This window comes from Stenella coeruleoalba (assembly GCF_951394435.1).
Source record: "Stenella coeruleoalba genome assembly, chromosome: 7".
In the NCBI taxonomy this organism is placed as follows: domain Eukaryota; kingdom Metazoa; phylum Chordata; class Mammalia; order Artiodactyla; family Delphinidae; genus Stenella; species Stenella coeruleoalba.
Genome location: NC_137153.1, coordinates 103,471,303 through 103,494,869, shown reverse-complemented (window position 1 = coordinate 103,494,869; position 23,567 = coordinate 103,471,303). Strand labels below are relative to the sequence as shown.

The following is a 23,567-nucleotide window of genomic DNA, read 5'->3' as shown; positions in this document are numbered from 1 at the left end:
GGTGCCTCCCATGTGCCATGCAAGGGGGGTGCAGGACTCTGGCCCTGAACGCAGTGCTTACAGCCCAGCATGGTCTCGAGCTATGATGAGAGCTTTGGGGCTGGTACTGCAGAAAGTTCTTTCGGACAGTGCTGGTTTAGAGTGCCTTTGCATCACCTGAGTTGAAATGTTGAGCAGGCAGATACAAGTCAGGCTCAGAATAGCAGTTGGGCTGGGTTCATATCTTGCTCTGCTATTTGACTGCTGGGTGTCCTTGGGAAAGTGACTTCACCTCTCTGAACCTCACTGCCCTCATCTATAGAACAGGCTAGACCATTCCATGCCTCAGGTGGTGCTTATTAAGTGTAGAGCCAAACTGTACGAGGCCACTGGCCTGAGCGAGGTGCTCAAGGGGTTCCATAGCTGTTATTCCTCCTGGGTTTGACCGTTGTAATTGCTCTGATGTGTTTGCTTGAAAGCCAAACTGTCCTGTGAGAAGAGCTCAGGAGTGGCTTCTCTGCCCTCGTTCCACCGTTGACTCAGAGTATGACCTTGGGCAAGTCCTTTCCCCTCTCTGGGCCTCAGTTTTTCCACTGATGACCTGGGGGTTAGAGCAGGCCTTCTTTGAGGGCTGCCCATGTCCCGAATAGAGTAAGCAAGGACTGACAATGGACGTGTTAGTGTGAGAAGAAGGAACCAGAAGGAAGTCAGAATGCACCGGGTCTGCCAGTTCCATCCGTGGCATGTCCGAGTGGGTTCTGCCTTGTGAGAGCAAGGTTTACCAGAGAGGGTTGTGTGATGAGCTCACCCAGACCCAGCCCTCACCCACAGCTTGCTTGTTCTAGGAACCTTCTGAGCATTGACCTTGACCTTTTTAAAAAAAATACAGACAAGGTTTACTGACTTCTGAACTGTTGGAAGAAACTAATGTTATCTCATTAAAACTGCATTGCTCACCAAAAAAAAAAAAAAAAAAGCAAGAAAGAAAACAAGCCCATTAAAGTTTTAAACCTGACATGGAAGAGTATTAAAGATTCATAATTGCAATAAAACTCTTCAGTAGAATTTGAATTTTCGTTGTGGTAATGCTACAGTCAGCGGGGTCCTCATTTGAAGCCGCAAAATCCATTTCAATAAAGTCTTGGGAAGGTGGTAAAGAAGGAGGCGCTGGCCCAGCAAGGCTCCCACCGGTGTGCACATCCAGAGAGGATGGATTCCTGCCTGCCAGCTCAGCACAGGGGTCGAGTGGTTGGCAGGTTTCTCCCCTGCCTCCCTCTGATGTGAGAGCTCAGCCCTGCTGCCATCCTTCCATGGGTTCTTTGGGCTCGTTTGTTCCTTGCAGCAGGCAAGAACAGAGCACCTACTGTGTGCATGGCAGAATGCCCGGGCCTGAGAGGTCATGTCAGAGGTGGAAGGATAGGCTGGTTTTTCCTCGAGGAGGAGCCAATACTGGTTCGAGCAGAGGTTTGGCAGCCTGGCAGAACGAAGGCCAAATCCCAGCTCTTGTCACTTCACTTGCTGGCCTCAGCCCCTCATCTGTAAGATGGGGATAAAAATATGTACCTCGTGGGTGTGGCCATCACGTGTGAGTGTTGACAGGGAAGGTGGAAAGGCGGAGGGTATGGCTTTGAGAGACTCAGAGGAGGCAGAATTGCAGTATTTGGTTGGTGAGTGACCAAGGGTCACTTTAAGGGTAAACATGGTTTTCAAAAACGCAGCTAACATTTATTGAGGACTTACTGTATGCTGGATACTGTTTTATCTGCTTTGTATGTGTTCATTCAATAAATATTCATTGAGCACCTACCATGTGCCAGGTGCTGTTTTAGGTGCTGAGGATCCAGTGGAGAGGGTATTAACTCATTTAATCCTCAGACCTATGAGGTAGGCACTGATGCTTTTCCCATTTTCCAGAGAAGGTAACTGAGCCACAGAGAGGGCAGGGAAATTACCCGAGGTCACACAGCTGGGAAGTGGCAGAGCGTGGAATTAGATCCCGAGGGCAAGACCCCTGGGTCTGTGCTCAGTAACCACACGGCGAATGGCTTCTCATTTAGTTGGTGTACCACTCTTCACAGATGCTGGTCTTGTCCCGTTTTGAGGGAAGCAAGGCCTAGAGCGGTAACATTATTTTCCCCAAGTCTCTTAAGGAGTAAGAGGGGATCATTACCAAGGCCAGCTCACTCCTAAGCCTGCTGAACTCTTTCCACTGCTCCAGGGGCCTCAGACCCAGGGGGAGTGAATTCCTGCTTCCTGGTGGTTGGCTGGCCAAGTTCAGGGGAAAATCAGTGTCCTGTCCTCGTTGAAGTCCCTTTGCTCTCTCCTCGGAGCATCCCGGACCCGAGCCTGTCACTCGATGGCTGTGGATGTTGGAGGAGTCTTTCCTCTGCCTTAAAATGAAGGGCACTCCCGCTCTCCACCCTCTGCTCCTTCATCACTGGTGATGAATAGGATGCCCGTGGTGACAAATAAAAGAAAGACTCCTTTATTTGTTCATCCTTCTACGTCCTCCCCACGGCGCCTGTCGGAAAGCTGAGCAAATATTAGACACTCAGTCACACTCTGCTCCTGTCTCTCCCTTCTCCAGGGGGTCACGTCCTGACAGCTCTGGGCTGGTGGGTGTTTTCTTGGTTAATCAGTCTCAGGGTCTGGGCTTTGCTGTTGCCTTGCTCTGTGGTCCCTGACACGTCCCTGTGCTGCCTGTCTCCCCATATGTAGGGGACCTTGGGAGGCCTGACAGTAGCCACACTTTCCTTTTTCCTTTTTGCCTTAAATCTGCCCTCCCCCTCCCCCTCCCCCACCGGGGTTATCTAACTCAGAGCTGGCTACCGTGGGAAGGAGAGAGTAACATTTCAATGAATGAACACGGAGAGCTCTTAGGTATTTTTTGTGTGTGTGGGAGGGGGAGTGCTTTAGGAGAAGAGCCAGATGAAGACCTTTAAACACTCCACCTGGACTTCACGTTGCATAAACCAAAGGAAAAGGGGAAGTAACTGGAAGTGAGCATGGGAGAGTAGAGAGGAGGGGTCTCTGCAATCCCTTCCCGTTTACTAAATGCCTTCTGCGTGCCAGACACTGTGTGGGATAAAGGTGGCACAGGGTTGGGGGATAATAGGGCAGAGGCTGGGCTCCAATGCTGGCTCACCGTCCACGTGTGACCATGACCTTGAGCAAGTTGACATGTCAACCTGTCCCCGCCATTTGGAAGGGAAGTGAATGAAAATCTCTCGAAAGCCTCTCGAGTGTCAGGCTCTGTGCTGAGTGGTCCCACTTGCTTCTCAGAGACCTGGAAAAGGCGGGCAGTATCATGTGCCTTTTACAGACGAGGAGTGTACTTGAGTGGTGCAGGACCGCACAGCCCCTGTGTCATGGCTGCCTGGCTTCAGAACGACGGGCATCTTTCTGTTGGACCGTAGGGACTGGACTCCACAGCCTGCTGGCCTGGGGCTGCTGTGAGCAGCACGTGAGACGCTGGATTTATTTGACCGTGGCTTGTGAATTCTGAATGACAGTGAACGTGCAAACGCCTGTTCTGACAGGGCTCCCGGACCTCGGGAAGCTTTCCAACAAGTAGAGGGAATGAGAGAGAGAGCTGGACACAGAAATGGGAGTCACTCAGACCAACTCAGATGCTGCAGAGGGCTGCGTGGAGACAGCCCCGTCTAGAGCTTCAGTTTTAAAACAGGCTCTGAAGAAGAAGAAAAATAGGAGAGGATGGAAAGAGATGGGGAAGACGGGCTCACGTAACCCCCCATTAAGCTGGGGTTTCCAGAGTGTGACTCCTACTTCACACCTGTTCCCCAAGTGGATTGCACATGAACCCCACACTGACTCACAGATCGGGTAGGGATTCATTCAGCAGACGTTAGGGGGAAATGTGATTAGCACAGCAGACCTTTGATTTCATGGATGTTAATGTTTACGAGGAGGCTGCAGTAAACGTGTGCCGGTGACTCACAGCACTGCATGAATAACAGGTGCCCGGCTCAGGGAAGGGAGAGTAACTGAAGTTTGGAAACCATAGCACTAAATCGGTACACACACCCCCAAGAACCATTGCCCCCAGAGGCTACTGACACCCCGACCTCAGTGTTGCCAGATTTAGCGAATAAAAATACAGGCCACCATTTAAATCTGAGTTCCAGCTGAAGAGCGAATACCTTTTTTAGTGTACATACGTCCCATGCAATATTTGGGCCATTCCCTGCTTCTCCAGCCTCGCTGTGAGGGGCCAGGTAGGTGCTTGTAGAATTGAGTTGCTTCCCCCAGGCCTGGACCTGTAGGGAGAGAGAGGCTTGCTCACGAAAGGATGCCCTCACTTATCTGGTCTCTCAGATGTTACTTCCTTTAATTAAACTGCTGGGATGAAATAAAGTGTGTGGAAAAGACTGAAATTGACTTCCTTAGCTTAACAAAAGCCAAAGCTATTGAGAGGGATACTTAAGGAAACAGAGCACTTCAGCAGATGAAAAGTACAGCCTGGCTCCAGCTAGGATCTGTGGGGGGACAACCAGGGGCAGAGGGGAGAGGTAGAGCCGCTACTCAGGGAGACTGTGATGATGTGGGCCGAGGGGGCCGTCCTTGCCTTGAGAGCATCCCTCCGCCCTCCGTAATGCCTGAATGCCTGCCTGCGAAGCTCTCCTTTGACACAGCTCTGCTTCTCAGCATCGGGGAACACCAGCTGGGAGAGAGGCACAGTGGGAAGTGGCGAAATCCATACCTCCGGGCATAAGCACTTATTGAGCACTTGCTGTGTGCCAAGCCCCGAATCAGGTGTTGGGTTTCACCTCTAGCTCTTTACAAGGAAACCAGCTGGGGTTGCCTAAGTTCTCAGGGACCCCAGTTTCTCAACTAGGGAGCTCAAAGATGCAGAAAGAGAGAAAAAATTTGTTGATATTGCTGGTGGTGTTGGGAAACACATGCTGATGACTGTAGAGATTTTGGAGGGCAATCCTGGGCTAGGATTCCCCATTTTACACCAGAGGAAACTAAGGGACAAAAGCTCATTGGGGAATTTGCTTGAGCTCATGTGGCATGAAAGTAGCAGAGCCAGGATTTGGACCTGAATCTGATGGTCTTTGAAACCCTTAACCATAGTGTTACGCTGCCTCCTGGATTGTAAGGGTTGTTGAGGTTTTTAAGCCAGGAAGGACATCATGAAAGCAAAAAGTTGAAGAAACATGAATCGGGTGCTATGTCTGAGGCCAGTTTAGAAGTTAATGCACGGAGGAGGATGCCAGCTCAGGAGCTCAGGTATGAGCAGGTGGGGACCCAGCTTAGGGGACCGATGGGAGAGGAGGAAGGTGAGACTTCCTGGAGAGTCTACTCAGGGAATAAAGGCAGAGTTTATGATGGGGGTGGGTGTTCAGAGCTGCATGCTGCAGGCAGGGCTAGGGAGGAATGGCAGGCTTTGGACATGCTGGATCTGAAGCCCGACAGCAGCCCAGTAGTAGAAAGCACTAGGGCCTTGGGACCTGACCTGGGTTTACACCCTAGCTGTCCTCTTCACTAGCTCTGTGACCACAAACTATTTACTTAACCTCTCTGAGCCTCTGTCTTCTCTCTGGTGAGATGCAGAGCAATGACACCTACTCGGCAGGATACTGAAGCTACTAAATAAGGAAAACTATGTAAAGGGACAGACAAGGTTCTTGACATACAGTCAGCATCTGGTTAAAAGTGGTTTGAAACTTGGGGCCCCGGGCTGGTGTCATGTGTTAGTCCCCACTGAGCTGCAGCAGAGATGGTCCTGGAGCTGGGAATGGAGGGACTGGTGTCTGACTCTTCATTCATTTGATGAATTTTTATTGCATTCCCACTGTGTGCCGGGCCTTGGGGACATAGCGTGGAGAGGCTGGTGGGAAAACCCAATTATAGCACAAAACGGAGCCCGCTGAGCACCCTGAGAGCAGGATGTGATCTGTCTGGCTGTGCGTGGTGCCCCAGCTCAGAGCCTGGCACGTAGTAGGTGTGCAGGAAATGTTGAATGGGGTTGTGGAGGCAAAGATGCAGTGGGCCTTCTCTGAGCACATCAACGCTGGTGCAGAGGAGGGTCGGAAAGTCTGAATTTGTAACCACTTTCTGTTCTGGAAACTCCCCAACAGCAGGTGAGGAGTTAAAGAAAAGATGAGAACCTGGGGACCAGGGTTTCAGTTCTCAGCCTCATCACCACATCTTATTCTCTTTTTCTTCCAAATTCCCAATTGGCTCACCTTTTCCAAATTCTGCTTTGAAAAACGCTGGAAAACGCCCCTGGGGGTGACCATGCGCCATCAGCAGGCTGGGACGGGGCGAGAAGGAAAAGCGGCCAGGAATAATTGGCATTATGGGGACTTCCCTGGTGGTCCAGCGGTTAAGACTCCACGCTCCCAATGCAGGGGGCCTGGGTTTGATCCCTGGTCAGGGAACTAGATCCCACATGCAACTAAGGAGCTGGTGAGCCGCAACTAAGGAGCCTGTGAGCCGCAACTAAGGAGCCTGCCTGCCACAACTAAAAGATCCCACACACGGCAGTGAAGATCCAGTGTGCTGCAATTAAGACCCGGCTCAGCCAAATAAATAAATAAACACATATAAAAAATAAAAAATAATTGGCATTATGGGGCTGCCCTTCAAGGCCACGGTGGGCTTTGACCCTGGGCAGCCCCCTCTGGTCACCCATCGGTGAACAGAGGAAAAGCACTGAACCTCCGAGTTTAAACATGCTGCACGTCCTTCTGACATGCTCCAGGTCACACTGCAAGAGCTTCCCAGACAACCTCTTCTGGTTTTGTCACATACTTATGTTTATTGGAAGGCTAGTGTTTTCTCTCTGTTTTTTACTCCTTTCATTAAAAAATATGTTCTTACATTACAAAATAAAACTGCCTTCTTTTTTAAAATTTATTTATTTTAGGCTGCGTTGGGTCTTTGTTGCTGCGCGTGGGCTTCTCATTGCAGTGGCTTTTCTTGTTGCCGAGCACGGGCTCTAGGTGCGCGGGCTTCAGTAGTTGTGGCACGCGGGCTCAGTAGTCGTGGCATGTGGGCTCAGTAGTTGTGGCTCGCAGGCTCTAGAGTGCAGCCTCAGTAGTTGTGGCGCACGGGCTTAGTTGCTTTGCGGCACGTGGGATCTTCCCAGACCAAGGGCTTGAACCCGTGTCCCCTGCATTGGCAGGCGGATTCTTAACCACTGCACCACCAGGGAAGCCCCCAAACCGCCTTCTTGTCATAAGAATCCAAGCAATATATTTATTCCTTTAACAGAAGGCTAGTTTTCTCATTTATTACTTTTTTCTTGAGTAACTTAAAATGATGTTTACACTTTAAGGTAATATAAGAATGCACGCTTGTAAAAATTTTACAAACTTGTAAAAAAATTTACGATGCTTGTAAAAAAAATTTTAACAGTGTAGAAGTGTAAAAGGAAAATAATGGAACTCTGCCTTCACACCTCATCCTACCCCCAATTCCACCCACCTCCAGGCCTCTGAAACGGCTTTTGTTTTCTAGATCAGGGGACCCTTGGGAATCTCACAGACACATCCCTCAAAGCCATTGCTAAGTTGAGGGGAGGTGGCCCTTTCCAGTGACAGGAACATGAGTTGAAGATCAGGATTGGACAGTTGGTTCTACCATTGATTTGCTGTGTGACCCTCAGGAATTCACATAACCTCTTTGAGCCTCCTGCTGTATGACCTCGAGCACCCGCATAGACTCTCTGAGGCTCGGTGACCTCCTTGGTAGGCTACCCAGGAGAATTGGGATCGGGGCTCTGATGCCCTGACGTTCGGTGTCCTGCAAACAGCCCAGGTGACTGTGTTGTGTTGTGGTCTTGGCAGGTTGGGGACCAGATTCTGGAGGTGAACGGGCAGAGCTTTCTCAACATCCTGCACGACGAAGCGGTCAGGTTGCTCAAGTCATCCCAGCACCTCATCCTGACGGTGAAGGATGTCGGGAGGCTGCCCCGTGCCCGAACCACCGTGGACAAGACCAAGTGGATTGCCAGTTCCCGGATCGGGGACACCGCCACGAACTCAACAGGGTGTGGCTGCCCTGCTCTCTCGCTCTGAGCCCCAGGACCCCAGGGCCATTTCTGAAAGGCAGTAACAGCCCTTCCCACCTCTTCGCCATGCACCATGCCCTGACCTGTGAAGACTGCGCTGATTCCCAGAGCCTGTGGTCCCAGCCCCAGGGTCCCTTCCGTTTGCCGGGCAGGACCTCGGGCACATCCCTTGTCCCGTCCTGGCCTTGGTTTCCCTTGGAAAGCTGAGCCACAGGACCTGGCTCTCCCGGTCTTTATTTGCCCCCCAGCAAATCACATAACTTACTTTTGGGCCCTCAGTTGCTTTGTCTGAGGAGTGGGAATCACAACCCCAGCCCCCGTCCCAGGTGTGTGGATGAGGGTCCCATGCGTCACTTGGGTGAAAGGGCCTTGGGAGTCACAAAGTGAGATACAGTTGCCAGGTGGCTGTGCAGCTGCTAGTAATGTAAGGTGTCACCTTTGGACTTCCATCAGAAGTCTCAGACTGGCTGGTGGCCCCCAAGCCAAACACACCCAGAGCATCTCTTTCTCCCTTCTTCCTCTCTTCCTTTCACCTGCACAGTATTATCATTTTAAAAAATTAGTTACCAACATTTAAAAGGTCATCTGGTTTCCCATGAAAAAAACTGGATTTCTGGCTGCTTCTTGAAAATCAGGGATCCTGGCAGCTTGAGCCCCGTTTTTTTGTGAAAATAGACGGGAACCAAGCTGCACCTGCGCATTGCACTTCAGCACCTCCAGTTGACCTCATCCCCACCCTCCCTGACGTTGGCCTGACCCTGAGGCCACGAGGCAGTTGCCGTCTAGTCTCTCCTCTCCTTGTTACCTCCCTGGCCCCTGTAGGGTTGGAAACAACTCAGGATGCCACCTTGCATGGTTTTAGAAATGCCATCCACATGGTCGGTCAGGAGGACAGAAGCTGCCCGTCTGTCCAGGGGTTGATATTCCCTTGAGTGGCCCCGGCGAGTGCAGGCCAGAGTTCTCCCAAAGCTCTGCTCGTCCCGCAGCAAAGCAGCCGTTCCCTTCCCCGTGCCTGTTTGAACTGCTCAGACATGAGGCTGAACATGCTTGTCTTTCTTCATAGCTTTCCTGGGGATCTCACAGCAGAGGGGACCAGCAAGGTAGGCTGCTCTCTGTCTGGGTGTCTTCAGCTTCTTCACAGCTCCCCATGCGGGGAGCTCTGGGCCTGGCAGGGGGGCTGAGAGACTCACGGACACGATCTCATTTCATTTGGTCAGCCCGCTGACTGTCCATCCTCCATCCTACACACGTCTGTGAGTGCCACCGGGTTCTGGGTACCGCCCTGGACACCTGGGTTAACGGCACGAACGGAACAGATCAGGTCCCCACCCTGGTGGAGGTTATCCCCAGTGAAGGAGACGCACATCAAAACAAAACAAAACTGCACATGTATCTAATCACAAAAGACTTTCAGTGCCATCCAGGAAAGGTGCTGCGTCTGATGAGAGAGAATGACAGAGACACCTAGTTTACATTGGGGGAGAGGCCAGAGGGAGAGGGCAAAGGCTCTCTGAGGTAGTGACACGGTGTCTGGGCCGTAAACCGAACGAGAAGTGGAGGTTAGTGAGATCAAAGTCTGGGCAGGAGCAGGAGAGGGATGGCGTAGGCAGAGGGCACTGCATGTGCCAGAGCCCTGAGGCAGGTACCACACTTGGCTTGTTGGTGGGACAGCCAGATCACACCGGACTCAGTGGGTCGTGTCAGAGGTTTGCCTGCTAACCTAGAATGATAGGTTGCCTCTGAAGGGCTTAAACAGGGGAGCAAGGTGAGGAGATCTGTGTTTTTACGAGGTCCTCTCAGCAGCTCCGTGTAGGTGACAGAGAGAGGCAGAAAAGACAAGGAGGGAGACCAGATGGCGTCTTAGACACAGCTGACGGTGGCAGAGGCAGTGCCGGGAAGGGTGGAGTGTGTAGGTGCAGATCTGAGCTATGTTTTGGAAATAAAATTACTATTATCCCCATACCAAGAAAGATATTTCAACCTAGAGAGTAAAATGGGCACCAAAATAATAATACTGCTCGACTCTGAATGGTGACAAGGCTCTGATGAGATAACATGTAAACGTGCTACACGAGCCGTGAGAGCACTTTGCAACTGCACGAGGCCGCGTGCTCTGGGAACAGCGGTAACATCTGCAGCTTTCCCACGCGGGCCGAGACCTCAGAGGGACCCACCCCATCCCTCGGCAAGGGGGTCGCTGGCTGGGCCTGGCCATTTGCCTCCAGAGCAGCTCCGAATTCCCAGGCCTCTGTCTTGCTGTCTTTCAGCTGGGGTTTTACAAGGGGCCGGCCGGCTCCCAGGTGACCCTGAGCAGCCTGGGGAACCAGACGCGGGTGCTGCTGGAGGCGCAGGCGCGGCACCTGCTGAGCGCGCGGGAGCGTGCCACCATGGCCTACTACCTGGAGGAGTACCGCGGCGGCAGCGTGTCCGTGGACGCCCTCGTCATGGCCCTGTTTGAGCTGCTCAACACCCATGCCAAGGTGACCCGCACCTCCTAGGGCAAGGCGGGGCTGGGGGCGCCTGGCTTCAGCTCTCAGGGTCTCCGCATCCTTCCCTGCCGCCCTCTGTCCCCCACTCCTCTCCTGAGAGCCCACAAAGAGTCAGGCCCAGACTGAACCCCAGGCGGAGGCTGGTGACCGAGACAGACCCTGCCCCGGGGGAGCCCGCAGACTCCTGGGGAAACTGTCAGTTAAGGTCCCCTGTGATTGGGGCCCTAACGCAGCGGCTTTCCATGCTGAGTGTACATTCAGAGTCGTCTGGGCTGCTCTTAAAGAGCGATGCTCGAGCCCCACCGCAGCCCGGCTGACCGCACACCTCTGTGGATGGGAGCCGGCCACCAGTAATTTTTACGAGCCCCCCAAGTGACTGTGCCATGCTGCCCTCTTTGAGAACCCTGCTCTAGTGGAAGTCTGTTTGAGGTTCAAAAGCTGCACGGAGGAAGAAGTGATTAAATCCACTGGGAGGTTACATTTGGGAAGACTTAACAGAGGAAATGCAGTTTGGAGAGGAGGGGGAAGGGACAGCCAGGGGCTTCCTGTTCAGGGACTTGCAGGCGTATGTGCAGGCTGAGATGCCGGGGAGGAAGTGGTGAGATGGAGGCAGGGGTCAGATGATGCTGGGCCCGGCCTCCAGGCGAAGGTGCTTGGACTTTTCTCCTAGCACAGTGGGGAGCCACGAGGGTGAAGGAGGGGAGGCCAGTGGCCAGGTTTGCATGCGGGTCATTTGGGGTGGCAGGGGGCCGTCCCACCTGCTGGTGGAGCTCCCGCCTTGTCCCTGCCTCCAGTTCTTGCTCCTGTCTGAGGTGAGAGGTACCATCTCCCCGCAAGACCTGGACCGCTTCGACCACCTGGTGCTGAGGCGGGAGATCGAGTCAATGAAGGCACGGCAGCCCCCCAGCCCTGTGGCCGGGGACACCTACTCCATGGTCTCCTGCAGCGACACAGGCTCGTCCACGGGCAGCCACGGCACCTCCACCACTGTCAGCTCAGCCAGGGTGAGCTGCCCCTGCCGCGTCGCTGGCTTGCTGGCCAGCAGGGGCGTTAAGATAACGGCTTTGGAGTGAGACCCCTCCAGGTTCGAATCCCGGCACTGGGCGTCTGTGCTGGGATTCGAGCCCTTGCCAGCTCTTGCCTTTCCAAGCCTGTCTTTTCACCTGTGAAAACCTCCTAATGGTTGGGGGCCTGCTGCATGCCAGCAGGTGAACAAGGCAGCTGTGGCCCTGCCTCAGGCGCCCAGAGTCTGGGGGATAGGGTGCAGGCTGGGGGAGAAAGGTGAAAAACACAGGTTATGAGACAAATAGAAAAAATAATGCCAGTCCATGCGAGGATGCCACGAGAGACCACACAGCGCATTCGTGGTCGTGGTCGTGACTGGGATCTTCCCTGAGACACACCCTCCTGATTCTCTGGAGCCCCGAAGCCCAGCCTGACTTTTTCCCAGACTCGCCAGCCCCTAGAAAAGCATCTGGTCCATCTCATGGTGTCACTCTGCCCCCAACATGCTCAGAGGCAGATTAACCCCGGGAGGCCTTTGCAAGGAAAGGGCAGAGGAAATGCCTTATTATCCATCGTGGGGAACAGCCAGTTATTAAGGTCCGTGCCTTCGGGAGAGCCGGAGCTGGAGGTCAGGAGAGCCGGCTTGGCCCCATCCTCTCCTTTCCCGTCTGCCGGTCATTCAGCACCTCTCTGCTGCGGAAAGGGAGTGGGGAAGTCGAGTTCCTTAAACACCGTTACTCCCAGACACTGAACTGGGAGCTCTTACGGGTGGAATCTCTGTTAGACTGTGTTCGTTGTCCTGTTGGGGGAGCAGGAGGTCTGAGAGTGCAGTGACGTCCACCTGCAGACACAGGTGGTAAGTGGGCACAGGTGAGCTTGCAGCCACCAGGAGACAGCCCTGGAGCATGTGCGCCTTTCCCTTGGGGACTCCAGCTCCCAATATAGCTTTTTTTTTTTTTTTTTTTAGCTCTGGGGATCTGAGTTTCTGGGGAAACTTCTACTCCTCTACCTCCTATCCCTACCATCCCAAGTCACCTTCATCCCCCAAGAGTCCTCGTCCTTCCTGGGGCGACCAGGAAGCTGCCACATATTCCTCCTGGCTCTGGACGCAGCTGCAGTGGAGGCGATGTCATGCTTCAGGATGAGCAGATCACTTCTGGGGCAGGGAGGAGGCTGCCTCCTGCCTGGGGCTGCATGTTTGGCTCTGATGTAGCACACAGGTGATGAGCTGGTTTCAGGCTGTGGGGGCCCTGGCCCGAGGGTTTATTTCTCTCTGGGTCCAACTCCACAGAGATTGGCGAGATGATGTCCATGTGTTGGCTTCACATCAGTCACTGCTCTAAAACTTGGAGGATTGCCGACTCTAATTCTGGGATGGTCCCTTTAGAATCAGGGATGAGAAATCCAGTGGGTGGGATGGGGTGTGTTCTAACCTGGGAGGCAAGAGGTTTAGGTTAAATCACCTGAGGCCCTGGGTGGCCCTGGCCACGGCAGCCCGAGGCCCTGATGGCAGGCCAGGCTGCAGCACTAAGACGCCTCAGGGTAACTATTATACCCAGGAAGGGCTCTGGGCAGGGGTCCCGGCCCCAGCTCAGCACTGGCCTCCCATGACCCTGTCCCAGCCCAAGGGTCTCTCCTGCACCTGGGGAGCGCTGACCCTGGCCATCTGAGCCCCAGCTGTGGCAGTTGACCCTGCCCTGCCGGAGAGACCCTCTGTGGATTGGAGCACCCTGGGAAAGGCAGACTTCAGAAAGGCCACGGGATGATTTTGAGCAGGGAGTTCATGGGACAGATGGAAGGGGTCTCCCAGCTTCTGAAGTGGGAATAACCATGAGTCTGAGACCCACTGGATAGCTCGGGCATGTCAGATCAGGGCTAACCAAGACCAGGGCGAGCCCTTGGAGGTGGGTGCTAAGAGAACATCGTACAGGCAGGAGAGGCAACGTGGAAAGGCTGCCTCCATCCGCAGTGGCTCCATCTCCCTCCCCGCGTTGGGGCAGCCGTGCTGCTTTCCGCAGCTGGTTGGGAGGAGTAAAGGATGAGTAACATCCCAGACGTGCTGCCCACAGCCCGAGGGCAGAGGAAACCTCTGTTCTTCCTGACCCGTCCCAGCCTGGCCAGAAAAACCACCCTGTATCCGGGGCCTTGCAGGCACTTGGTGGCTTCTGGAAAGCACTGGGCCGAGGACCTGCCACTGCCCCTCCAAACTTCATCCCCCCTGGGTGCTCTCCACACGCACAGCCCAGGGCTCCAGTTTGCAGACGCTGAGCTTCTCTGCCACCACGGGGCCTGGGCCTCCCTGAAATCTGGGTCTTCTCTGATCGAGGCTTCTGAACAGGGTCCTCCTTCAGCTCTGCCTTTCAGTTGCAGGTGTGACCTTGGACAAGTCACTTCCCTTTGCTTAGCCTCAGTTTTCCCATCTGCCAAGTGGGAATAATGACCCTAGCCTCAACTGCTAGAGAGCCCCAGGATTGCCTCCAGGGGCATGACCATCTCCTGAAGACCCTTTTTAAGGACACGTGTCATTTCTGCAGAGCAGTGAGGAACCCCTGGTTTCCTTCAAGGAGGCAGTTAGAACGAGGCCATGCTGATTGTAGCAGTGGGGTTTCCTCACCCCTTCTTTATTCTTGCCCACAGCATCCCAAGTAAAGAAAAAAGGGACTTGGAGAATCCCTTTGTTTATTTTGCCTTTGTGGGGGGGGGGTGTTTGGGAAGGGGGTTTGCTGTGCCCACTCCATCCCTAATATTTATTTGATGTATTTTTCTTTTTGCCTTTTGCCCACCCTTCCTCCCCAGGAGCGGCTGCTGTGGCTTATAGACCTGATGGAGGTACCGTCCTTCCTGCCAAGGGGGGCTGTGGGAGTGCCTTAGCTGGGGCAGAGGCGGGGGGCTGTGGTCCTTCCCCCCACGTCCTTACACCCGCACCCAGCCCTGGTGGGGAGCTGGGCTTCTTCGGGGTGCTCACTCTCTCTCCTGTTTGCCAGTTCATCAGGTTTTTCAGGCTCTGGAGTGAGAATGCCCTCTGTTCAAATCCAGCTCTGCCACTTCCTTGCTGTGTGACCTCAAGAAGTAGTTTCACCTCTCTGAGCTCAGTTTTATAAAATGAGGATGATAATTTCTGTGCCATGGAGCTGTTGAGAGACCTCTCGGCCTTCACATATGCCACACAATCTGTCTGTCTGGAGTGTTCTCCTTCCCACGTCACATGGCCTGGCTAGCTCCTGTGTGTGCTTCAGCCCTTAGCTCACATGCCACCTCTTCCAAGCAGACTTCCCTGATCCTCTCAAGGAGGGTGACTTTGAGCCTCTGGCTCCTTCAGCCCCTTGGGCTTCTTGCTGTTATGGCTCTTGTGTCATTATATTCCAATAATTTGTACAAGACTGGCTGGTTACCCGCCTTGACTGTGGGCTGCTTGAGGGCAACAACTGTGTCTGGAGTTACCATCAAATCCCTAGTGCTCAGCATAGAGCCTGGTCCATATTAATAATTTGGGCCTTTTTAATAGTGGCTGGCATTTGTCAGGCATCTCCATGACACTATGATAATGCTTTCCAACTGTATCTTCCTTGACCCGCCCCGTGACTAGGTGTGGCAAGTACTGCTATGATCCTCATTTTACGGAGAAGAAAACTGAGGCTTAGAGAGAAGTGACTTGTTCAAGATTGCTCAGCTAGTGAACAGTGGAATGTGGATTCAAACCCAGGCCTGCTTACCTCTGAGCTGGTGCTGTTAACACTGCAGTCTGGTTGTGATTCTTCCCTGAAGCAGCTCACCAGATGCTTGCTAGGCATTATCTATCTATCTATCTATCTATCTATCTATCTATCTATCATCTCCTCTCTCCCTCTTTCTCTTCCTTCTGTTACCAAATATCAATTGAGTGATTGCTATGTGCTATATCCAGTTCTAGGTGCTGGGAATACAGTGGTGAAAGAACTACAAAGAAATTCTTTCCATTATGGAATTTAGGGTAGAGCAGGAATGACAGACTAAACCGCATAAATAACTGAAATGCACGGTATGTTACGTGGTAAAAAGTGCTAAGGAGAAAAATGAAACAGGAAAGGGGACTTGGGGAGGGGGCGGCATGGTCAGGAAGTGACGCCTGCGTAAGATCTGAAAAAGGTGAGGAAGATGGTCCTGCCCACAGCTGGGGAAGAGTGTTTCCAGCAGAGGGAACAGCGAATGTAAAGGCCCTAAGGTGGGAGCAGGTCTGGAGTGTCTGAGCAAAGTCTGGAAGCCATGAGGCTGGAGCAGTCAGCAAGGGGAAGGGCAGTGATGGATTATGTGCTGAGGACTTCGACTTCGCGTCTGAGTGAGATGGGAGCCGTTAGCAGGTTAGAGCAGGGGCTGCCATGATCTGACTTAGTTCACCAGGATGCCGCTGATTGTTGAGAACAGACGGGGATGGGTTTGAACCAAGAACAGGTTCATTCCCAGGAAGGGCCTGGGGAGGTCGTGCAGCCTGAGCTGCTAAGAGACGTGATGACGGGCTCTGCAGGTGCCAGCTCTTCCTGCTGCCTGGTCAGCCCTGGCCGCAGTGTCTCCTGGGAACACCCTCCCTCCACACCCACAGCAGGTCTCAGACTGGACACCGCATGCTGCCTGCATGCGGAGCCAAGGACAGAAACCTCCTCCTGGAAGCCCCTCTATGCAGGAATGCAGGGCACCAGGCCCATCCGGGGAGTCAGGAGCCCACACCCTTCCTCCTCTCTGCGCCCACCACGCAGTACACCCTCAGGAAAGCCCCTCACTCACCGTCAGCCTCAGTCTCCCCATCTGTACGATGCAGGCAGACCCCCAAGTCTCCTCCAACTCTGAGAGTCCTCTTGTCAGGAGATTCTGGAAAATATTCCAGGGGAGGCACGGCAAGGAATGGCAGCCCTGTGTTCCCACCGCTTATCTGTGTATTTGAACAAGGGCTGCATCATTCCTCCTGAGAGAGAGCTTAAAATAATATTAATTCATTTGCTGCTAAGTGCCAGGCACTGGTCTGCAACACCACCATGTATTAGTGAGCTTTTGCTGCAGGGATGCTGAGTAACAAACATGCCCCACAATCTGGATGGACAACAACCAAAAACATTTCTTGCTCATGGCCAAAATCCCTTCCCTCGTGGAGCACGCGTGCTTTTCACATCTCCATTAAAATGTCCGCCATGTTGCTTTAACCTCTGCCTGAGTGTCTTCCCCAGGACACAGGGGAAGCTGGTGGGGTCAGACAGGGACCTCATTTTTCTCCTGTCTGTGTCCCCACTGCCAGCCCAGGGCTTGGCACAGAGCAGAGTTCAAGGAAATGTGAAGCAGAAACCGAAATGAAACCTCATTCCCTGGCCACCCAGGATCATCTTCTAACGTTCCAGCCTCCTGAACAGTTACCTCCCACATCGTAGGAAAATGTCCTCTGCTCTGGCGTTCAGACGGGCAGGCGGGCGGGCGGCTGGCTCTCGTGACCCACATGCCGCAGACGGATGCCCCAGCTGGAGCCGGTTCCCATTTAACCCCAATTCCCTGGATCGCGCTGCACGGTTATCAATCCCAGGCTAAACGTGGCTCATTCTGCAGCCATTTTCCCTCAAACCAGACACAATCGATCAAAGGAAATCAGATGCAGCCTTCCCCCTTCAACAAATTGTGTTTATTTTCCATTTGTCTAATAGAGAGTGAGCCCTGGGAATTTTTGGCTGCCTCCAAATGGTATCATTCCCCTCCCATAAAGATGTCGGCCAGGAGAGCTGCGTGAAAGAAGAAAGGCCTGCCCGACATTTCTTGAATTCCTCATCTGTTGTGAGCAGGCCTGTGGGGGAGGGGCTTAAGTGCACAGGCTCTGGAATCCCACACACCAGGGCTGGCTCTCCCAACTAGTAGCCGTGTCACCTTGGGCGGGCGACTTAAGCTTTGGGTGCCTCGGTTTCTGCATCTGTACAGTGGGCCGGTAAGGCCGCCCGTCTACAGGTTGTTGTGGAGATTGAGAGTAGGGGTGGACTTACAGGTGTGGACTATATAGGAGCCGATTCTGTTGGCACTCTAAAGGCTGGCAAAGGGCACTGCAGAGGAAAAGGGGCTGAAAGGCCAAAGCCAGCCTTGTACCCATGGAGCAGATGCTATTGAGGTCGGGGTGGCAGTGGAACTTGCCCTGGCCTTACCCACAGCCCTCTTCCTCCTGGATTTGAGAGGTTCTGCACTCTAGGCCTCTCATGTACCTGGAAAGGGGCTCCCCAGGCTTGCTAAAGGGTGCTGGAGGTGGGGCCCCTGCCTCTAAAGGCCGTTGCCGTCTCCCCTGCAGTAAGGTGAGAAGGGGGTGCAGGGCGTGGCTGTCAGCACTTGGCAGTGTCAGCCTCCTCCCCATGGCCTCCTTGCCTTTCCTCTTCATCCGGGGCCAAAGGAGGGCGGAGGCGCTCAGGCCTGTGTCAGACGCCTACAGCTGCAGAGACCCCTGACTGTCAAGGCAGCTCTTTCCAGAAACAGGGAGCAAATGATGAGAGGTACACATCCCACCTGCTGCATGTGCCTCTGGTCCAGCCCGGGTGAGTTTAGGAGTCCTCTTCTGGGCAAGTTCTTCCCTAGCGGGGGAGCAGGAAGGAGCCCATCTATTTACTCAGTCATTCTGCCGCTCCTTGTTTATGTGGCAAGCATTCGCTCAGCACCTCCCACATGCAGGCTCTGAGCGGGGCACTGGTAGCCGGGAACAAGAGACAACAGCGCCCACCCTCACGAAGCTTAGCAAGGGCAGTGAGGACGGCAGCCTCGAATCAAATCATCTCCATAATTCACACTTTGATAAGTGGGTCGGAGGGTGGTGCGAGAGCATAGAACCATAGTTTCACTGGAGGCATTAGTGACCCTCAGGGTGGCTGCAGCTTCGCCTCAGCCGGTGTCTGAAATAAGGACCATTCCTCCCAGTGCTTTGAGGAGCATTCTCCTCCCTGTGTGGGGACTTGCGAGTGCTGGAAGCTGTTTCCACCAAATAGAACCAAGTCCATGGAGGTCAGAGCCTGCTGGAACATGACCAGCCCCTGCTCCCCTCAGAGCCCAGGTTTGCCCGGCTATAACCTAGGAGAGCTGGACTAAACACTGACGGAGGACCGTTGGGTGGGGGGGCTTCACCTTTTCTGTGCCGCGGACCCTCCTGGCAAGCTGGCAAAGCCCTGGGACCCGTTCTCAGGATAACAGTTTTAAATGTTTAAAACTAAAACTCACAGATTACAAAGGAAACAGATGATGAAATGCCTTTTTCAAATATGGAAACAAATGGTAAAACGTGTGCTTCTTTCACGCCCAGTAACAAGGTCTGACAGCAGGTCGGTAACAGCTGTAATTGTCAGGCCGTGATGAGCATAAATGGGACTTTGCAGCCTCCGCCACGTGCTACGAAAGATCCTGACCGTGTCACAGGCGCTGCTGATTCTGCTGGGCTGTGTTGCCTCCGTTCATAAGGGAAGGAGATGCTACATTTCGGTTAGAGGTTAATGAAAATAAAAGATGCAGGGTTCTCCCCCAGCCAGGTTCACCGGCTTCTGCCTCCTTCCTGGAGCCCTGCTTTCCAGTGCCTGTCCTACGGGCTCTTCTGTCCCTGACCTGGAGATTCTGGGTCACCCTCTCTGTGCACTGAATGACGTCCTCTTCCTAAGACCATTGGGAGGGAGATGCATGGAGGCAGAAGGAAGCACGGGCTGTGCTGGGACAAGGCAGTCACACCTGCCTCTCGGGAGGGCTCTGTGCACCATCTTCCCAGGGGCTTTTCTGCTTCTGTGGTTTGGTGGCCAAACGTAGCAGGAGTGGACAAGCTGCTAAAAGGCCCAGTGCCAGTTCCCATGGCCTCAGCCTCGCCAGCGGGTGCAGGTTCCAGCCCTCTGTGTTGAGGATTGTTTCTCTCGCTGTCCTATCCTTTGCCCTCCCCTCCAGCTTCCAGACTTCCACCCAAGCCCCGGCTCGGAGCGGCTGGGACAGCATGATCTGTCTCCACCAGCACGGCCATCACCCCAGGGTCTGGCCACTTGATCCTTTTGGACCCCCAGACCTGTCGCCTTCACTCTGGGCAGCCCCCTGCCCCCCAGGAACACCAGGACTTTCTGGCTCTACCGGCTGCGACAGGCTCCTCTTCCCCAGCGCTGGAGAGGGTACCGCCTCTTGCTGTTCTCTCAAGTTCCCTTCCTCTTTCTCCCCTTGCTCTCCTCTTCTTGGTCTTTTCTCCCCAGGCTTCTCCCTTCTCTTTTTCCCTCTTATTCTCACTCCCTCTCTAGTTTCTGTCTCTCCCGCTGTGCTCTTCCTCTCAGCAGCCCCCACTGCCGACCTTCCAGAAGCCTTTATGACTCTGCCTCAGTTTGCCCATTGACAGAAAGGGGAGGGCACTCCCAGCCTCAGGCCACTGGTGCATTCTGGGGTGGAGGTGGGGGGAGCCTGTAGTCCAGACATCAGAGTAAAGAAGCAAGAAGAATGAAGAGCTGAAAACAGCACCTTTATGTAAGAGCCCTCCCATTGTAATGAGAGGGTGGGGGCAGAGGAACCCCGGAACTGGGCTGTAGAGAGGGGAGGGGAGAGAGGGGAGAGGAGAGAAGGGAGAGAAAGAGGGGAGGGAGGGCCTCATTTTGCTGAGGTGGCACCCGGGCCACGCACGGGCCTCCCTTTCCAGGATCACGAGTCCATGTGGCAGAGGCAAGCACAGGTGATTGCCCCTTATGATTTCATTTCATTTTCTCCCCACAGTTCCCTCAAACCAGACCCTGGGGTATCTGAGCCCTGACTGGGCAAACTCAGATGAAAAGGAGTTCTCTTTGAAAGGAAGGGGATTTTCTGAACCGCCACAGATTTGAGGAGGAAGGAGACGGGGGAGCAAGGGCAGCAGGTCTTGAGGGCATCCTGGCTCTCATGGGAAGTAGTCTGGATAACAGACTCAGACCTTGAATAGGGTTCAGCTTCCTGCTCCGTCCTTGCTGTGTGACCTTGGGCAGGTGGCCTCCCCTCTCTGAGCCTCAGTCACCTCAGCTGTAGAATTGATGAAGGGTCCCACCCGGCAGGATTAATTGAGCCACCAGGTTTACACCCTTAGCTAGTCTCTGGCCTCAGTGGGTGCGGGAGGAGGGCAGCCCAAGCAGCTGGGGCTGAGGGGAGTGGGGAGGAGGCCAGGACGCACGGCTCCTTCGTGAGCTCCGACCTTGATCCTCCGCTCGAAGGCTGTTCCAGAAGCGTTTCTGCTGACGCATCCCCCGGGTTCTTAGCCTGCTGTCTGCAGCTATTTCAGATGCACAAGGAACATGGCTCGGGGACTCGGGGCTCCTGAGCGTCTGGATTCAGCAGATGGAGTCTGGCAGGGCTGGGCTCCAGCCCGTCTGCCGTTTGCTCCACTTCAGGCCTTCCTCCCAGGGCCGGATGTCTGTCCCTGATCCACCCTCACCCTCCCACCTCTCCATCCCTCCTTCCATCTTGGCTCCAGGATGCTGCTAACAGCAGGGAATGACTGAGGCCAGGGGCTAGCGATGGCTGCTTTCTCTCGTTTCAGAGAGGGTCCTCCTGGGGCCCTTTGACGGGCTTTGGGGTCACCCTGACATGGGTTAGAAAACTGATCTGCTGTAGAATGGCCCTGTGGCCTTGGACAAGTCACTGCCTTCTCTGAGCTTAAGTGTAAAAGACGTGAGCGGGGACAGTTGGAGTGCCTGCCTTGCAGGGTCGTTGGGAGAATCAATGAGATCACGTAAGGAAAACATCCAGCAGGGGTCTGGCCTGCAGTAGGCCCTCCACAGTTTGGAGTTCTCCGATGTCCTTCTCTCTGAGAGAAAGTCACGCCCTCCCTGTAGCGCTCGGCAAAACATGCCTGAGTTGCCAGGATCGGGACCCTTCCTTGCCCCCTCCCGTGGGCCCTATTACAACACCAGCCCCATCAGTGATCCCGAACGAGAGTTTGTGGGCAGCTCCTTCATGCCTGGCCCTCTGCTGGGTGTTGGGGACACAGTGGCCTGCTCACCTTCTACCCCCATGAGCTTTCCTCATAAGTCAAGGCTGCCTGATCAATGCTTGTTGATCAACTAAATGACTATTCAAAGCTCCTGATGTGCCAGAACAGGACAGAATCCCATGGCTTCTGTCCAACCGTGGGCTGCCGTGTAAGCCCCCAGGGAGCCTACAAGGTGAATTTGGGGGCAGGTGGCAGTGGCTACATTTGAGGTGATGGGAGCCCCTCTTGTCTTCGGTGTAGGCACCTTCCAGGTCCATGACCCCCTTGGGGCCTCCTGCTGAGGCCAAGGCAGTAACTGCCGAGTCTTGGGAAGTCACTGCACGTAACCTGCCTCGCCATTCACCTTCATCCTAGGTGGTCTGTGTCGCCCAGCTGGACCGTTTCCTGGGAGCACTGGACTCATTACGCTTTTGGAGGAGGGGGGCGGTATGTGAAAGGATTACTGTTTCTTTCCATCGGAGTGCTGACATGGGCCAGGGCACGTCGTGTAGCCATTTGGTTCCCAGGGCAGATTTGCAAGATTCCAGGCTTCTGATAAGCTCCCCTCTCATACTGCGCCAGGCTCTGTTCTGAGCATCTCTCAGGTGTTAATGCGTCAACTCCATGAGGGAGGGACTGCCGTTTACCCATGTTAAAGATGAGGAAACTGAGGCACAGAGCAGTTCGGTGGTTTGCCCAGCGTCACTCACCTGTGAGTAGCAGAGCTGGGTGCGACCTCCGAAAAGCCAGAACCACTAATCAGTGTGTGAAAGGGCAGCCTCCCCTCCTCAAGGATCCCCCCATCCTTGCATCACCAAAGCTGTCGGGGCGTCTTCCCGTGAGGTGGTGCGCGGGAGACAGTGCTGGAGAGAGCGGGAGAGGTCAGGAAGCTGAGGTTTGCACGTTAAGCCTCAGCTTTGTTGATAAAACAAGGCAGTTGTCCTGGCCTGACGTTGCCCCAGAGGCTTCACAGGACCAGATGAGGAGCCCTGGGTGAGAAAGGCTCAGGGCCGGGTGGGCGGGGCATCTTGTAGGTTGGTGGATTCCCATGGCTGACCACGTGCCCTGTGCCCACCCAGAATGTTCAAGGCTTCAGGAGGCTCATTTGAGATGGGGGTCAGTGTGGAGTGACTTGGTAGCCTCTGCCCTAGGGGTATGGGGTCAGGGGGCTCCTCCCACCCACCTGCTGCCTTCACCCTCATTCAAGCCACCGTTACTGCTCTCCGTGACCTACCGTAGCCACCTTGCTCAATTCTTTGCCTGCTCGGGCCTCCTCCCTGTGACAGCCAGGGTCACTGATTAATTCATTCACCCACTGATTGATTCGCGGATTAATTAATTTGCTTAGTAAATATTTACCAAGCAGCCACTATCCTGAACACTGAGGATAGAGTAGGGACTAGGTAGTCACAAGGCCTGCCTTTGAGGAGTTATCCTAGGGGGGAGACAAACATAAGCAAATCAATAGTATCCGATCAGGTGGTGATAAATCTTACACAGAAAAACGAAGCAGGGTCAAGGGTTAGACAGAGGTGGTATGGGGGGGTTGGAGAGGGGCGCTGTTTGAAAACAGGGCTGGTCAGGGAAGGCCTCACTAAGGTCAGAACTAAATAAAGTGAGAAGGTGAGCCAGGAGTGTAGTGCAGGCAGAGCAGTGAGTGCAAAGGCCCTGAGGCAGGAACCATCCCATCCTGTTGGAAGAGTAGCAAGAAAGGGCACAGTGAAGGCAGAGTTTGGAATTTCCTCTGCGTAAAATGGAAAGACCCTGGAGGGATTATGTGCTGGGGAGAGACACTGTCTGATTTACCTTTCAAGATTACATCCTGGCTGCTGGGTGAAGAATAGTGATCAGTGCAAAGGAGGAAAATAAAGCAGGGCAGGGGTGGGGGTTGTGATTTTAGTGGGGGTTGTCAGCGTGGACCTTTTTGAGGAGGTGATATTTGAGTAAGGTCTTGAAGGAGGTGAGCAAACAGATCACGCCTTGTGGGTAGTCCTGGGGAAGCATGTTCCAGACAGAAGGAACAGCCAGTGTAAAATGTAAAGGCCCTGACATGCCTGCATGGCTCTAGCGTGGCTGGAGAGGAAGTGAGCAAAGGGGATCTTCTTAGGAGGCAAACCTGACC

General features: G+C 54.0%; 1 protein-coding gene across 9 annotated transcripts in view; it reads left to right on the top strand.

The window, feature by feature from the left end:
- WHRN (whirlin) overlaps window positions 1–23,567 on the top strand; it is an 88,515-nt gene that overhangs the window by 58,249 nt on the left and 6,699 nt on the right. For 2 of the 9 annotated variants that reach the window (XM_079927192.1, XM_079927191.1), the window contains exons 4-8: window positions 7,797–7,999; window positions 9,084–9,120; window positions 10,288–10,500; window positions 11,304–11,513; window positions 14,311–14,343. In XM_079927192.1, the coding sequence (XP_079783318.1) occupies window positions 7,797–7,999; window positions 9,084–9,120; window positions 10,288–10,500; window positions 11,304–11,513; window positions 14,311–14,343 (696 nt within the window). Of the gene's footprint in view, window positions 1–7,796; window positions 8,002–9,083; window positions 9,121–10,287; window positions 10,501–11,303; window positions 11,514–12,481; window positions 14,167–14,310; window positions 14,371–21,820; window positions 22,566–23,567 lie in introns of those variants that run through there. The other 7 variants (XM_079927194.1, XM_079927193.1, XM_079927196.1 and 4 more) reach the window with 6 other exon arrangements.